The sequence below is a fragment of the Pelophylax lessonae genome, assembly GCF_965119305.1.
Source record: "Pelophylax lessonae genome assembly, chromosome: 13".
In the NCBI taxonomy this organism is placed as follows: domain Eukaryota; kingdom Metazoa; phylum Chordata; class Amphibia; order Anura; family Ranidae; genus Pelophylax; species Pelophylax lessonae.
Genome location: NC_138780.1, coordinates 6,467,019 through 6,483,383, shown reverse-complemented (window position 1 = coordinate 6,483,383; position 16,365 = coordinate 6,467,019). Strand labels below are relative to the sequence as shown.

Below are 16,365 nucleotides of genomic sequence, written 5' to 3'. Positions count from 1 at the left end.
GAATCTGCTGTCTGAACCTCTGTAGTCTGACCACGCCTGTCTGTGTATAACTCCGCCCACAATAATAACCCCCAACATTGGTGTCACTGACCCCATTACATATTTTTGACAATAAGTTTATTTTTGCTGATTTTTAGATACATTTTGATACAAAGTCTATTATAAGACACTCTATGATTTATTTCTGGGTGATTTGTAGAAGGAGAAATAGGATTATAGACGCTTTTCTCTGCCACCTCCAATATGGCGCCCCACTCCTGCCGGCCACGCCTCTCTGCCTCCTTCAATATGGCGGTGTTACACCGCCCGTTTGTACACGCCCTTTCACTTCCGCTCTCTCCGGTCGGATATGTAGATACGTCATCAGGCGGCGCCGGAAGAGGAGTGATTATTGTCTCCCGCAGCCCGCTGGTTTCCTCGGAGAGCGCACAGCGATCATGGCGGATGTTCTGGATTTACACGAGGCCGGCGGGGAGGACTTCGCCATGGATGAGGATGGGGACGGTGAGAGGAGGGATGGGAGAGCTCTATAGAGGGGGGCCCTGTGGGGAAGGACTAGGGGTCCCCTTGGAAAATGTTAGGGAGGATTTGGGGTCCTGGCAGGTCAGTGTGAAGGACTATGGGACCCAGTGGGGGAGGATTAGGGGAGATAACAGGTAGGACTATGGATTCTAGCAGGGTGGGAGGGGGCAAAGGATAATAGTTTGGGGGTTCCAGTGGCAGAAGACTGCGGGGCGCCGAGGTTCCAAAGGGGGGGGGGGAGACTGCGGGGCGCTGAGGTTCCAGAGGTGGGGGAGACTGCGGGGCGCCGAGGTTCCAGAGGGGGGGGGGGACTGCGGGGCGCTGAGGTTCCAGAGGGGGGGAAAGACTGCGGGGCGCCGAGGTTCCAGAGGGGGGGAAAGACTGCGGGGCGCCGAGGTTCCAGAGGGGGGGGGAGACTGCGGGGCGCCGAGGTTCCAGGGGGGGGACTGCGGGGTGCCGAGGTTCCAGAGGGGGGGAAAGACTGCGGGGCGCCGAGGTTCCAGAGGGGGGGAAGACTGCGGGGCGCCGAGGTTCCAGGGGGGGGGAAAGACTGCGGGGCGCCGAGGTTCCAGAGGGGGGGGGGAGACTGCGAGGCGCCGAGGTTCCAGAGGGGGGGAGACTGCGAGGTTCCAGAGGGGGGGGAGACTGCGGGGCGCCGGGGTTCCAGAGGGGGGGGAACTGCGGGGTGACGGGGTTCCAGAGGGGGGGGGAGACTGCGGGGCGCCGGGGGTTCCAGAGGGGGGGGGGAAGACTGCGGAGCGCCGGGGGTTCCAGAGGGGGGGGGGAAGACTGCGGGGCGCCGAGGTTCCAGAGGGGGGGAAAGACTGTGGGGCGCCGAGGTTCCAGAGGGGGGGGGAAAGACTGCGGGGCGCCGAGGTTCCAGAGGGGGGGGGGAACTGCGGGGTGCCGGGGTTCCAGAGGGGGGGAGACTGTGGGGCGCCGGGGGTTCCAGAGGGGGGAAGACTGCGGGGCGCCGGCGGTCCAACGGGGTGGAGGGAAAGATTGCGGGTTGCCGGCAGTCCAGCAGAGGGGGGGGGGGGGTAAGGGGTGCAGTGTGGGACCAAATGGGCCAGCAGGAGGACAAGGGGCCCTTCTCTTCTGGTCCAGTGGGGGAGGACAGGGGGTGCCAACAGGTCTCAGCTTAGTGATACATTGTTTGAACACCAAGCAGCGTGTCACCTAGCCCTTTAAGGTGATGTCTGTTTCCTGATTGGCTGTTGTACTTCAGGTGACACCCAGAATTGCTGGGGGAGGAGACTCAGGGCTGGATTGGAGAAGAGATGACGGTCACCTCTGTCAGTTGTAACAAAAATGATCCACAGTTTATCACCAAAACCAACCTCCTTCTGTATGGACCAATCACCGGGAAAGGAAGTGAGGGAAATCTTTACAAAGGGGACACAAACAGCATTTAGAGTCTGACACAGCTGCCAGCCTCCCCCTCCCTTCCTGTCCGCCTTAATAATCCATCCTGGTATAGATATTGACCCGTCCAATATTTCTCCCTTTTCCTTCCAGAAAGTATCCACAAGCTGAAGGAGAAGGCCAAGAAGAGGAAAGGCCGAGGATTCGGTGCAGGTGAGACCTCTCTCTCCTATTGCTACAGACGCCGGCTGTGCCGGTACTTTTGGTCTCCTCTCAGGAGATCGCTCGCTCGCTCGCTCAGACCTTTTCTGTCCTTTCACTAAAGAAATGCTAATTTGGCTCTTTGTTTCTTCCCCCCAGAGGAGGGGTCCCGGGCCCGCGTCCGAGAGGACTACGAAAGTGTGGAGCAGGACGGAGACGAGCCCGGCCCTCAGAGATGTAAGTCTGGGTGTGGGAAGCCGCACCTCCCCTCGTCTTCTTGGTGTTTAATAGATGATGAAGGGGGAATATTCTAATGGGGACACCCAATCCAGACCTAGAGTACAACTTTGTATCCTTCTGTCCCACCGTGACCCAGAGCCTCCATTACTGAGTGCTCCTATTACCGAAAAAAGTCAGCCCCATCATCTACACCAGGGATATGCAAACTGTGGCCCTCCAGCTGTTGGGAAAACTACAAGTCCCATCATGCCTCTGGGTGTCATGCTTGTGGCTGTCAGTCTTGCTATGCCTCATGGGACTTGTAGTTCTGCAACATCTGGAGGGCCACAGTTTGCATATCCCTGACCTACACCTTTCCCTGCCCCCTCCCCCCCCTCTCTGCTGTCATGGAGAGACAAGGACGCAACTAGACAGGGGCTTACTTGGCCCAACATCTTCTCTAGCAATGCCTGTGCAGCATGTCCCCATAGACCTAAATAGTCAACGTATGCGATTTGCTTTGTTCCAAATTGAAATGGGGACACATTTTACGTTGTTTGGATGTATCCAAATTCCAAAATTACAATGGTAACGGCCGAAATTTGAATCGAATATTAAAACAAGAATAGAATAGAGAAAAACAGAATATAATAGAGTAAAACACAATAGGGTAGGGTTAGGGTAGGGTTAGGGTAAGAGTTAGAGTTAGAGTTAGAGTTAGAGTTAGAGTTAGAGTTAGAGTTAGAGTTAGAGTTAGAGTTAGAGGTAGAGGTAGAGTTAGAGGTAGAGGTAGAGGTAGAGGTAGAGTTAGAGGTAGAGTTAGAGGTAGAGTTAGAGGTAGAGTTAGAGGTAGAGTATGAAATAAAGGAATATAATATAAAAAGAATAGAATAGAGTAAAACCTGATATAAAAAAAAGAATAGAATCAAAAATATGAAATGAAGGAATAGAATATAAAATAGAACACAGTAAACATAATAGAATATAAAAGAATGGAATAAAATAAGGGAATAGAAAAGAATCTCTAAAATAAAAGAATAGGGTAAAATAGAAGAAAGTAAAACGGAACAAATTAGAAAATTAATTTAATAAAATAGAATTAAAAGATTAAAATGGAATAGAAAAAACAATAGAATATACCCGTGTTCTGAAATTCAAATTTTGAATTAATTAGAATAGAAAATAATAAAGTGAAGCAGAACAAAATAGAAAATAAAAGAACAGAATAGAATGAAAATGCAATAGAATATATCCGTCTTCTGAAATTCGAATTTTGAAAATAATCTATTTGAATAGAAGAGATAACCGAAAATAATGTAACTGTCTTCTGAATTTTGAATTGAATAGATTAGAATAGAAAAAAAAATAGATTGGAAAAGAATAAAATAGAAAAAAAGAATAGAATAGAATTGTTTTGAGAAATTCTAATTTCTAATAGAATAAATTGGAGTAGATGAGAATTGAATCGAAGAAAACAATAGAATCTAACCGTCTTCTGAAATTTTAATTTTGAATTGGAAAGAATAAAGTAAAACAGAACAAAATAGAAAATAAAAGAATAGAATTAAAGAAATAAAATGGAAAAGAAAAGAAAATAGAATTTACCCGTCTTCTAAAATTCGAATTTTGAATTGATTAGAATAGAAAATAATAAATTGAAACAGAACAAAATAGAAAATAAAAGAACAGAAAATAATTAAAATGGAATAGAAAAAAGCAATAGAATATATCCGTCTTCTGAAATTCGAATTTTGAATAGAATAGAAGAGATAACAGAAAAGAATGTAACTGTCTTCTGAATTTTCGAATAGATTAGAATAGAAAAAAAATAGATTGGAAAAGAATAAAATAGAAAAAAGCAATAGAATATAACTCTTTTCAGAAATTCAAATTTCGAATAGAATAAATTTGAGTAGATGAGAATTAAATAGAAGAAAACAATAGAATACAACCATCTTCTGAAATTTGAATTTTGAATTGAAAAGAATAAAGTAAAACAGAACAAAATAGAAAATAAATTAATAGAATTAAAGAAATAAAATAGAAAAGAAAAATCAATAGAATATAACCAACATTCAAATTTCGAATAGAATAGAACAAAATCAATAGAATATAACTGTCTTTTGAAATTCAAATATAATAGATTAGAATAGAAAATAATAGATTAGAAAAAAGCAATAGAATATACCAGTCTTCCGAAATTAGAATTTCGAATAGAATAAATTTGAATAGATGAGAATAGAAAAGAAGAAAACAATAGAATATACCAGTCTTCAGAAATTCGAATTTCGAATAGAATAAATTTGAATCGTATTTGAAAACGAATTTTCGAAAACAAAAGTATTTAAACAATGAATCGAAAGGAAAACCTATTTTTTTTTTGTTTCCGTTCTGCACACGTCTATGGAATGGGGCCGTATCTCTGCCCTGGAGACGCTGCGGCCCCTTCAAGTTCTTTGGGAAGTCACAGCCACTACCAGAGATTTTTGGGCAAGGAATAAAAAAAAAAAAAAAATTGAAAGAATCCGAGCCTGTCACAGAGAGGAGGTAGGGGGAGATCTGGGGTAGGTTAGCGGCCTTGGGAGGGTGGGCTTTGGCTTTTGTTTGAAAGTGATCTTGACCTCCGGATGGTCCCCCCCCCCCCCCCAATGACCAGGCCATATTTTGTGACACAGCACTGCGCTAATTTATCTGACAATTGCGTGGTCATGCAACGCTGTACGCAAATCACCACACCTCTGCATTTTTTTATTTTTTCTTGCGCTATAAGCAAAAAAAGACAATTCTGGAAAAAAAAAAAAGAAATATATTTTTTACTATAAAACCCGGAAGTAGGCGTGGATGTAGCAATACTTTGCTTTGCCTACAGTACAATGCAGGCGGGCGTTCAGTATATATGTAATGGGGGCGGTGCCTATCTCCTGTGCAGCATCACAGGTCCTCTTTAGTTTCTGTTGGCCCATTGAACCCAGGTCTCCACCCTATTAGGACAGTTGGGATTTATCCTCAGATTTCCGCACAGTGACTGTTTATCTGTCATTTGATGTTTCTTTTGTCAGCTGTGGAGGGTTGGATCCTGTTTGTCACCGGAGTCCATGAGGAGGCCACAGAGGAGGACATCCATGACAAGTTCGCTGACTTCGGAGAGATCAAAAACCTTCACCTAAATCTGGACCGCAGGACGGGATATCTGAAGGTGAGAAATGTTCCGCTGTGTTCGATCTATAGTTTAATTTTGGGTGGGGGGGTCTGATGGGGACCCTGCCAGGATTTTCTTGCTGTAGGACAGGGGTCTCCAAACTTTCCAAACAAAGGGCCAGTTTTTTGTCCCATCACTGGTGTCAGTGGGAGGAATAGTGCCCCATCATTGGTGTCAGTGGGAGGAATAGTGCCCCATCATTGGTGTCAGTGGGAGGAATAGTGCCCCATCATTGGTGTCAGTGGGAGGAATAGTGCCCCATCATTGGTGTCAGTGGGAGGAACAGTGCCCCATCATTGGTGTCAGTGGGAGGAATAGTGCCCCATCATTGGTGTCAGTGGGAGGAACAGTCCCCCATCATTGGTGTCAGCGGGAGGAACGGTGCCCCATCGTTGGTGTCAGCAGGAGGAATAGTGCCCCATCAATAGTGTCAGTAGGAGGAATAGTGCCCCATCATTGGTGTCAGTGGGAAGAATAGTGCCCCTTCATTGGTGTCAGTGGGAGGAATAGTGCCCCATCATTGGTGTCAGTGGGAGGAATAGTGCCCCATCATTGGTGTCAGTGGGAGGAATAGTGCCCCATCATTGGTGTCAGTGGGAGGAATAGTGCCCCATCATTGGTGTCAGTGGGAGGAATAGTGCCCCATCATTGGTGTCAGTGGGAGGAATAGTGCCCCATCATTGGTGTCAGTGGGAGGAATAGTGCCCCATCATTGGTGTCAGTGGGAGGAATAGTGCCCCATCATTGGTGTCAGTGGGAGGAATAGTGCCCCATCATTGGTGTCAGTGGGAGGAATAGTGCCCCATCATTGGTGTCAGTGGGAGGAATAGTGCCCCATCATTGGTGTCAGTGGGAGGAATAGTGCCCCATCATTGGTGTCAGTGGGAGGAATAGTGCCCCATCATTGGTGTCAGTGGGAGGAATAGTGCCCCATCATTGGTGTCAGTGGGAGGAATAGTGTCCCATCATTGGTGTCAGTGGGAGGAATAGTGTCCCATCATTGGTGTCATTGGGAGGAATAGTGCCCCATCATTGGTGTCAGTGGGAGGAATAGTGTCCCATCATTGGTGTCAGTGGGAGGAATAGTGCCCCATCATTGGTGTCATTGGGAGGAATAGTGTCCCATCATTGGTGTCAGTGGGAGGAATAGTGTCCCATCATTGGTGTCATTGGGAGGAATAGTGCCCCATCATTGGTGTCAGTGGGAGGAATAGTGTCCCATCATTGGTGTCAGTGGGAGGAATAGTGCCCCATCATTGGTGTCATTGGGAGGAATAGTGTCCCATCATTGGTGTCAGTGGGGGGAATAGTGCCACATCATTGGTGTCAGCGGGGAGGCATGGTGCCTCGTCAATTGGCAGAATCTTGTCTAATAAATAGTCCCATGGGCCGGATAAAAGTAAGAAAAGACACATCTGGCCCCCGGGCCGCAGTTTGGAGACCACTGCTGTAGAGAAGCAATCCCATTCACATCACAAGGTGGGGTGTTGGTTACCTTCCCCTTCCCACCGCCTTCCTTGGCTCTCCTGCCCCACTGGGAAAGCCAGGTACTGAAGCCGACTGACCATAGAGATGAATGAGGTCCAGAATGTCCCCATCAGTATTTCATCACTTCCAGTTTCACCGGATGTAATCGGCACCATTACTGGCTGCTTGGGAAAGCATCGGATCAAACCGATCTTGGTTTGATCCGATGCTTTAAAGAGCAGAGTAGAGAGATCTGGGGTCTGGTAGACCCCAGATCACTCCATAAAGAGGACTTCACCCTGCCCATGATACCACAAGTTAAAGTTCCCCCATCCCTCCGTGTTGCACGCAGAAGTGGACACCTATGTAAGTCGCACACAGATATGTAAATGGAGGTTCTCTGTCTCTCGCAGGGTTACGCCTTGGTGGAATACGAGACTTACAAAGAGGCTTTGGCTGCTATGGAAGGATTGAACGGTCAGGACCTCATGGGGCAGCCGGTCAGCGTGGACTGGGGTTTTGTTCGTGGACCACCAAAGGGAAAGAGACGGTAAGAATTATTTCATTATGTAGGGCTGAGATGTATCGACTGGCTGTTTGTTTATTTGTTCCAGAGACCCCGGAGTATCGGGGATGGGGGGCTTATTATGGCTGTGCAGCCAGCCTGGGGGACAAGGGGGCCTTAATGTATCTGTAGCTACAAAATCTGCAGTTGTCCATAGATTGGGGGGGGGGGGGGGGGTGCAACTGGTGTTGTATCTGCAAAATGTGGAGTCAGTTCCGACATCCTGGGGAGCTCAGCCATGGCTTGTTGTGTTTTATTCAATTTATTTTCTCTTTTGTTGTTGGATTTCTTGTGGGTTTTTTTTTTTTTTTTTTTTGGGAATTTTATTTATTCTTTTTTTTTGTTTGGGTTTTTTTCGTCTTTTGTTGTTGGGGGTTTTATTTTTGGGTCTTGTTGGCTTCTTGGCTTGTTTGGCTTTTTTGTTTTGGGGGGGGGGGGGGGGTTATTCATTTATTTTTAATTTTTTGTTGTTTGGATTTTTTCGTCTTTTGTTGTTGGGGGTTTGTTTTTTGGGTCTTGTTGGCTTGTTTGGCTTTTTTTTTTTTTTTGGGGGGGGGGGGGTTATTTTTTAATTTTTTGTTTGGGTTTTTTCGTCTTTTGTTGTTGGGGTTTTTTTTTTTTTTTTTTTGGGGGGGGTCTTGGCTTTTTTGTTCGTTTTGTCCTTTTTAGTGTGGGTTTTTTTTTTTTTTTTTTTTTTTTAAATATCCTTTTGTCAGGACTTCCCCTCTTGTTTCTTTTGTAGTAACAACTCTTAGGGGAATAGTTATAAAGTGGTTAAGCTGACATTCATCGCAGGTGAATCTTCCTGGTGCTTTGTTTTCTAGCAAAAATAAATGCCATTTTTAACTTTTAAACAAAAAGTGCTAGCAAAAATTGCCGATCTTTACATATAGTGAGTGGCAGACTTGGCCTGGTCTTAAAGTGGTTTAAGACCAACCCCCCCCCCGGTCCCGTGAGGTTTATCACTCTTTCCTGGAAACCTCTTTATTGTCTCGTTGGCTTTTTTTTTTTGACTCGTTGGCTTTTTTTTTTTTTTGTCTTGTTGTTTTTTACCTTTTCTCAAGTCGTCTTCAAGGACAGCCAATGAGACCCTAGGGCTCCTCCTACCAGGACAGGAAACACGTTAACCCCACCAGATAAATGGTGGTCCTCCAGTCCTCCCCCTTTAGTATTTCTCGTGAACCATAGGATGCCCCTGCAAAACATATTCATGATACAAGTTATCCCCAGGTGGGAATCTGGCTGTCCTGGAAGACTCTCAGAAAAGGAGTTACCGGTTAGTCTAAAGGCCCGTACACACGTACCGATCGTCGGCATACAAACGTCGGCGGACGAAAGAACTGCCGATTGTACGCTTGTTAGTATGATGCCTCCGACAGCCGTCAGCGCACATTCTGCAGACAAGAGTCTGTCTTGCAAGCATTAAAATTTTGGTATGCCGACACCAGAACGGCCGATTGTTCGCCAGTCAGTACAGAAATCAGCCGACAGACCGCAGATTTGCAAGACTGGGCATGCTCAGAAAAGAAAAAACACAGGGAAAGTTAACCATTACATGACATCACTTCTGCAGCCGGCTGTAGTCGGCAGACAAAATTCTTTTGCAGTCTTTGCACTTTTCAACAGACACCGACAGCCCGGGGACAAAAGACGGACGATCGGTACGTGTGTACGGGCCTTTACTCAGCTTTTCTCAAGTCGTCTTCCAGGACAGCCCATGAGACGATGAGCCAGAACTGACCAGTCTAAGGAGGGCCAGGCATATGGGGGAGGGGAGAAGGTCACTGACCACTGTGTAAGGCCTGACAGACCAACAAGTAGCTTACATTGGAACTAGACAGGTTCCCTTTAAGAAAAATATGTCATCAATAGATCGGACACACCCAGTAAAGCCCGCTCTGAGAAAAATGTCATCAATGGATCGGAAACACCCAGTAAAGCCCGCTCTGAATTTTATTTATTTTTCACTTTTTTGCAGGAGTGGGCGGAGGAGGAGCAGAAGTCCAGACAGGAGACGGCGCTAAAGATTCCCCCATCACCGCCCTGAATCCGTTTGCTGTTCTTAAGTGCTTTTATGTTTTTTGTTATACTATGTTAATGATGAGTAGTCTGCGAATTGCGCCCCCTTGTGGGAGAGAGAAAGGCGGTAAGGACTGTACAGCCGATTGTTCAAAATAGAACGGATCCACCATCGAAGACTGGACCGCGGCGGATTACTGACCGAGGCCACAATGGTGGCTGAAGGAAATACGATGATGTCAGAAGGTGGTCTGTGTGTGAGAGTTTTTCCAAAACTACTAAATAAAGTCTTTTTATGTTACCTGATGGAGTGTTTTATTCAGAGATGGGGGAGGGGCGCAGGAGAGTTGGGCGCACACAGAACATGATCTTAACCACTTCAAGTCAGCAATACGTATACGTTGCGGCTTTAAAGTTTTACTAAACCCACAACAGTAAAATCTGTCTGTAGATGCAGAATAGCACGCTTGTTATACTCACTGTGGAACTTAAGTGATTAATCCTCTGCATTGTGTAAAAAGGCTGTTTGATCCTGTATGCACAGATCATCCCCCTCCTGCAAGTTCACTCTGGACAAGTCCAGATAAGACACAGTAAGTGTAGTTCAGCTGCACATGCTCTGTTTGGTCCCTATTGCTCAGAGAACACTTCCTGGGTTTAGCTGAGCTATTTAGGTCACATGGTATTGACATCACACATGTGGGCGTGTATACAGATCCTAAATGGCAGCCCAGTCCCTCCTTCCACGCCCACTAATAAAAAAAAGAACGCCGTGGGTGGGATGTCACATCTTCATTGATGATTTTTTTTTTTTGTTCCTGGGAGGGTACATGTGATCAACACAGGGCCAATCAGCACTGTCCGGTCATGAGAGAATTAAGGGTCTTGAAGCCTGATAGGACAATCGTGGGAGAAATGAAAACTCCTACAAACTATCAGAACTCACTGATACAAGTCACAAGATTGCTCTAATTGCTATATACTGCTGATGAAAAAAAGGTATTAATCAGTTTATATTTACTAAAATAATTAATTGAATTTACATGTTCTGTGTACTTTAGGAGATCAGATATAGTGACTGCAGAGTCCAGGGGAGATCAGATATAGTGACTTCAGGATCCTGGGGAGATCAGATATAGTGACTGCAGAGTCCTGGGGAGATTGGATATAGTGACTTCAGGATCCTGGGGAGATCGGATATAGTGACTGCAGAGTCCTGGGGAGATCGGATATAGTGACTGCAGAGTCCTGGGGGGATCAGATATAGTGACTGCAGAGTCCAGGGGAGATCAGATATAGTGACTGCAGAGTCCAGGGGAGATCAGATATAGTGACTGCAGAGTCCTGGGGAGATCGGATATAGTGACTGCAGAGTCCTGGGGAGATCGGATATAGTGACTGCAGAGTCCAGGGGAGATCAGATATAGTGACTTCAGGATCCTGGGGAGATCAGATATAGTGACTGCAGAGTCCTGGGGAGATTGGATATAGTGACTTCAGGATCCTGGGGAGATCGGATATAGTGACTGCAGAGTCCTGGGGAGATCGGATATAGTGACTGCAGAGTCCTGGGGGGATCAGATATAGTGACTGCAGAGTCCTGGGGGGATCAGATATAGTGACTGCAGAGTCCTGGGGAGATCGGATATAGTGACTGCAGAGTCCAGGGGAGATCAGATATAGTGACTGCAGAGTCCAGGGGAGATCAGATATAGTGACTGCAGAGTCCTGGGGGAGATCGGATATAGTGACTGCAGAGTCCTGGGGAGATCGGATATAGTGACTGCAGAGTCCTGGGGGAGATCGGATATAGTGACTGCAGAGTCCTGGGGAGATCGGATATAGTGACTGCAGAGTCCTGGGGAGATCGGATGTAATGACTGCAGGATCTTGGTTTAGTACCAATTTAAGGTAGTTTACCGGGATTATGGCTGAAGATCTCAGCCATAACCCGGTATTTTTATTTTATTTTTTTCTGCCGGTGGCTGACTTTCTGATAAACTGCTGGCATGCTTTCAGAAGCGGAAGGGACGTTATACCCCCCCAACCCCTCGCCCCCATCCCATGGCTTACTGGAGATTCACAGGAGTCCTCTTCCGCTTCTCCATGACGACATCACGGAGCTGGTGGATGTTAGAGAGACCTTGTTATCATATTAACAACCCCAAACACACCTCCAAGATGGCCACTGCCTTGCTAAAGAAGCTGAGGGTAAAGGTGATGGACTGGCCAAGCGTCTCCAGACCTAAACCCTATTGAGCATCTGTGGGGAATCCTCAAACAGAAGGTGGAGGAGCGCAAGATCTCGAACATCCACCAGCCCTGTGATGTCATCATGGAGGAGGGGAAGAGGACTCCAGTGACAACCTGTGAAGCTCTGGTGAACTCCATGCCCAAGAGGGTTAAGGCAGTGCTGGAAAATAACGGCGGCCACACAAAATATTGACACTTTGGGCCCAATTTGGACATTTCCACTTAGGGGTGTACTGACTTTTGTTGCCAGTGGTTTAGACATTAATGGCTGTGTGTTGAGTTATTTTGAGGGGACAGTAAATTTACACTGTTATACAAGCTGTACACTCACTACTTTACATTGTAGCAAAGTCTCATTTCTTCAGTGTTGTCACATGAAAAGATAGAATAAAATATTTACAAAGATGTGAGGGGTGTACTCACTTTTGTGAGGTACTGTAGCTTTGTTATCTACATTTAACAATGCTATTGGTTTATAGCTAGAACACAAAGTAGCGCGTCCTTTCTTTAGGTATCGCTGTAATATGCGCCTCCAGTGATTTCTTCCTCCTCTCCTTCACTTCTCCTAATCCATTCATAAATGCGCATCATTTTGGTACCCATCAGGTCCAGGACTCTTTCCTGTTCCTGTTAAAGCTGTTTTGATCTCTTCTTGCGTTCTCCTTTCTTCTAATACTAGTTGTTTTTCTATTGATATTTTGGAGAGGTTCACTTCTTCCGGACTGCCCGGTGCAGATATACTGCGGCAGGCAGCCCCTCCTGCGTGAGCCGACGTAGCCCTAGCCTGCTGCTAGGGGGCGAGCATGCTCCCGCCCCCACTCAGCAGCGGAGACTCTGATGCACGGGTCAGGCGGCTCCGGTTGCTGTCGGCCGCCCACAATCACTCCCCGCTGAGAGAGAACGGTCAACTGTTGTAAACAGCGAATCATTCTTCTCTCTGGAATGATCACAGAGCGCCTGTGATCCTTCTATATAGGAACACAGGTCTCTATGGTCATTTCAAAAACCCATCCCCCATACAGTTAGAATCACTCCCCTAGGCTCACATTTAACCCCTTGATCACCCACTGTTAACCCCTTCCCTGCCGGTGTCATTAGTACAGTGACAGTGCATATTTTTTAGCACTGATTACTGTAGTGATGTCACCGATCCCCCCCAAAAGTGTCAAAAATGTCAGCCAGGGGTCCGATCTGTCCGCCGCAATGTCGCAGATCGCCGCCATTACTAGTAAAAAGAATAAATAAAAATGACATAAATCTTTCCCCTAGTTTGTAGACGCGATAACTTTTGTGCAAACCAATCAATATACACTTATTGGGATTTTTTTTTTTATCAAAAATATGTAGCACAATACAAATTGGCCTAAAATGATGAAAAAAAAATATATATTTTTTTTTTTTATTGGAAACGTTATATAGCAGAAAGTGAAAAAAAAAATCTATATTTTTTTTTTTTTTTTTTTCAGAATTGTCGCTTTTTTTTTTGTTTATAGCGCAAAAAATAAAAATCGCACAGGTGATCAAATGCCACCAAAAGAAAGCTCTGTTTGTGGGGGAAAAAAGGACATCGATTTTATTTGGGTACAGCGTCATACAACTGCGCAATTGTTGGTTAAATTAATTCAGTGCCGAATCACAAAAAAATGGCCTGGTCATTAAGGGGGTAAATCCTTCCGGTCCAGAAGTGGTTAATCATACATTACAGGGTTCATTCGTAGACCCTGGGTTATGCAGGTACCTTCAGATGGAAAAAAAATAAATAAATGAATGGTCTCTTTGCAATGCAGAGGCATAGGTACAAGTTCAAATACAGCGTTGTCACTTCCAGATTCCACCACAAGATGGCGCTGATGTCAACAGTCATTCCTTCTTATCTTCATCTTGACCATAAAGAACAATCACTGATCAATAGTTGGCAGATACTAAAATAAACTCAGATTTTACTGCAGTGCAGAGTCATGGTGTATGCAAATTATAAATAGAACCTGTATTTCTGCATGTTTTTTTCTTTTTTTTTTTGGCAAACCTACCAAAAATACACCTGATTTGTAGACGGTCTAGACTGCTGTGTGTACTAAGTGCAATCACCTCCCTCATTTTTGGTGTCACAGGCCCTAGGGAGTGCGGTGTTCCGTGAAAATTCCCAACCCGTGAAAATTTCCTACCCTCCTCACTGGCACCAAATATGGTCGTTTAAACTGAAAGTGAAACCAGATACAGCTCTGTAAAGTAGAAAGGGCCCCAGATATGGCTCTGTAAAGTGAAAGCGGCACCCAATGTGGCCGTTTAAACTGGAAGCGAAACTGGATACAGCTCTGTAAAGTAGAAAGGGCACCAAATATGGCTCTGTAAAGTGAAAGCGGCACCCAATATGGCCGTTTAAACTGGAAGCGAAACCAGATATAGCTCTGTGAAGTGGAAAGGGCACCAGATATGGCTCTGTAAAGGGAAAGCGGCACCAAATATGGCCGTTTAAACTGAAAGTGAAACTGGATACAGCTCTGTGAAGTAGAAATGGCACCAAATATGGCTGTTTAAACTGGAAGTGAAACCAGCTATAGCGCTGAAAAGTAGAAAAGGCACCAGATATGGCTCTATAAAATGAAAGCGGCACCGAATATGGCAGTTTAAACTGGGAGTGAAACCAGATATAGCTCTGTGAAGTGGAAAGGGCGCCAGATATGGCTCTGTAAAGTGAAAGCGGCACCCAATATGGCCGTTAAAACTGCAAGTGAAACCGGATACAGCTCTATAAAGTAGAAAGGGCATAAGATATGGCTCTGTAAAGTGAAAGCGGCACCAAATGTGGCCATATAAACTGCAAGTGAAACCGGATAAATCTCTGTAAAGTAGAAAGGGCCCCAGATATGACTCTGTACAGTGAAAGCGGCACCAAATATGACAGGTTAAACTGGAAGTGAAACCAGATAAAGCTCTGTGAAGTGGAAGGGGCACCAGATATGGCTCTGTGAAGTAGAAAAGTACAAGATATGACTGTAAACTGGAAGCAGCACCAGATATGGCAGTTTAAACTGGAAGTGAAACCAGATATAGCTCTGTGATGTGGAAAGGGCACAGATATGACTTTAAACTGTAAACACCACCAGATATGGCTCTGTAAAGTGAAAGCGGCACCAAATATGGCTACTTAAACTGTAAGTGAAACCAGATATTGCCCTGTAAAGTGGAAAGGGCACAGATATGACTGTAAACTGCACCAGATATGACTCTGTAAAGTGAAAGCGGCACCAAATATGGCCGTTTAAAGTGAAACCAGATATAGCTCTGTGAAGTGGAAGGGGCACCAGATATGACTCTGTGAAGTAGAAAAGTATAACATATGACTGTAAACTGGAAGCAGCACCAGATATGGCTCTGTAAAGTGAAAGCGGCACCAAATATGGCTACTTATACTGGAAGTGAAACCAGATATTGCCCTGTAAAGTGTAAAGGGCACAGATATGATTGTAAACTGGAAGCGGCACCAGATACGGCTCTGTGAAGTCAAAGCAGCACTAGATATTTCTCTGTAAAGTGAAATAGGCACAGACATGGCTCTCTAAAACTGAACATGCTCCAGATTTGGCTCTGTGAAGTGCAAACAGCACCAGACATGGCTTTATAATCTTGAAGCATAAGCAGATACGGGCCTGTAAACTGGAAGTCAAATCAGATATTGCTCTGTAAAGTGGAAGCGGCACCAGATATGCATCATTATTGTATTTGTAGTTCCTCCACATCTCCAGGACACAGAAATCTTTCCCTCCAGACACCATGTGGAATGGTGGAATTTAATTCATCTGCAATAGATGGATCAGCGGATGAGTGGGTTGTTGCCTTCTCCCCTTTCAGGAACAGCCCCACGTCTCTTTGCGGGTGGGGGAGGGGCTGCGTTGGCGCTCAAGGTCGCTCATGTTGGGGTAATTTTCTAGCTATGGGAAACGCGTCTCCTATTATATTACTGCGCTATCTTCCTGAGACGCCAGGCGGATTACGGAGACGTCGCCGCTGTGAGGAAAGAGCGATTACACCGCAACTCTTCCAGCCAACCTCTATATAAAAATAGAATCAATTTGTCCTTCGAAAAAACCAGGCCATCTATTGTTCTATATAAAGAAGGCAGGATCTCGTTCTAAGAAGAAAACATGCTGAGATGACTAAACACAACCAAGTATTCATTTTATCTTCTGCTCTGATCAGTGTGCAAGTACGATACCTGATACCCTCACAAACTACATGCCCCTCCCCCTCCCCTGCATCCTGGTCTGTACACCCGCTGTGCCCATTATGAGGGGTTCCCATCATCCCTGTGCTGAGTTCCCGGGTCTGTACACCCGCTGTGCCCATTATGAGGGGTTCCCATCATCCCTGTGCTGAGTTCCCGGGTCTGTACACCCGCTTTGCCCATTATGAGGGGTTCCCATCATCCCTGTGCTGAGTTCCCGGGTCTGTACACCTGCTGTGCCCATTATGAGGGGTTCCCACCATCCCTGTGCTGAGTTCCCGGGTCTGTACACACGCTGTGCCCATTATGAGGGGTTCCCACCCTCCCTGT

The 16,365-nt window shown here is 45.8% G+C and overlaps 1 protein-coding gene across 1 annotated transcript; it reads left to right on the top strand.

Moving 5' to 3' along the window:
• The first annotated feature begins 348 nt into the window (after window positions 1–348).
• On the top strand, window positions 349–9,646 carry RBM8A (RNA binding motif protein 8A). Its single transcript, XM_082242752.1, has 6 exons — window positions 349–504; window positions 2,041–2,100; window positions 2,248–2,325; window positions 5,367–5,503; window positions 7,387–7,523; window positions 9,517–9,646. The coding sequence occupies exons 1-6, from the start codon at window positions 438–440 to the stop codon at window positions 9,560–9,562; spliced, it is 525 nt and encodes a 174-aa protein (XP_082098878.1). The 5' UTR covers window positions 349–437; the 3' UTR covers window positions 9,563–9,646.
• Window positions 9,647–16,365: the final 6,719 nt, after the last annotated feature.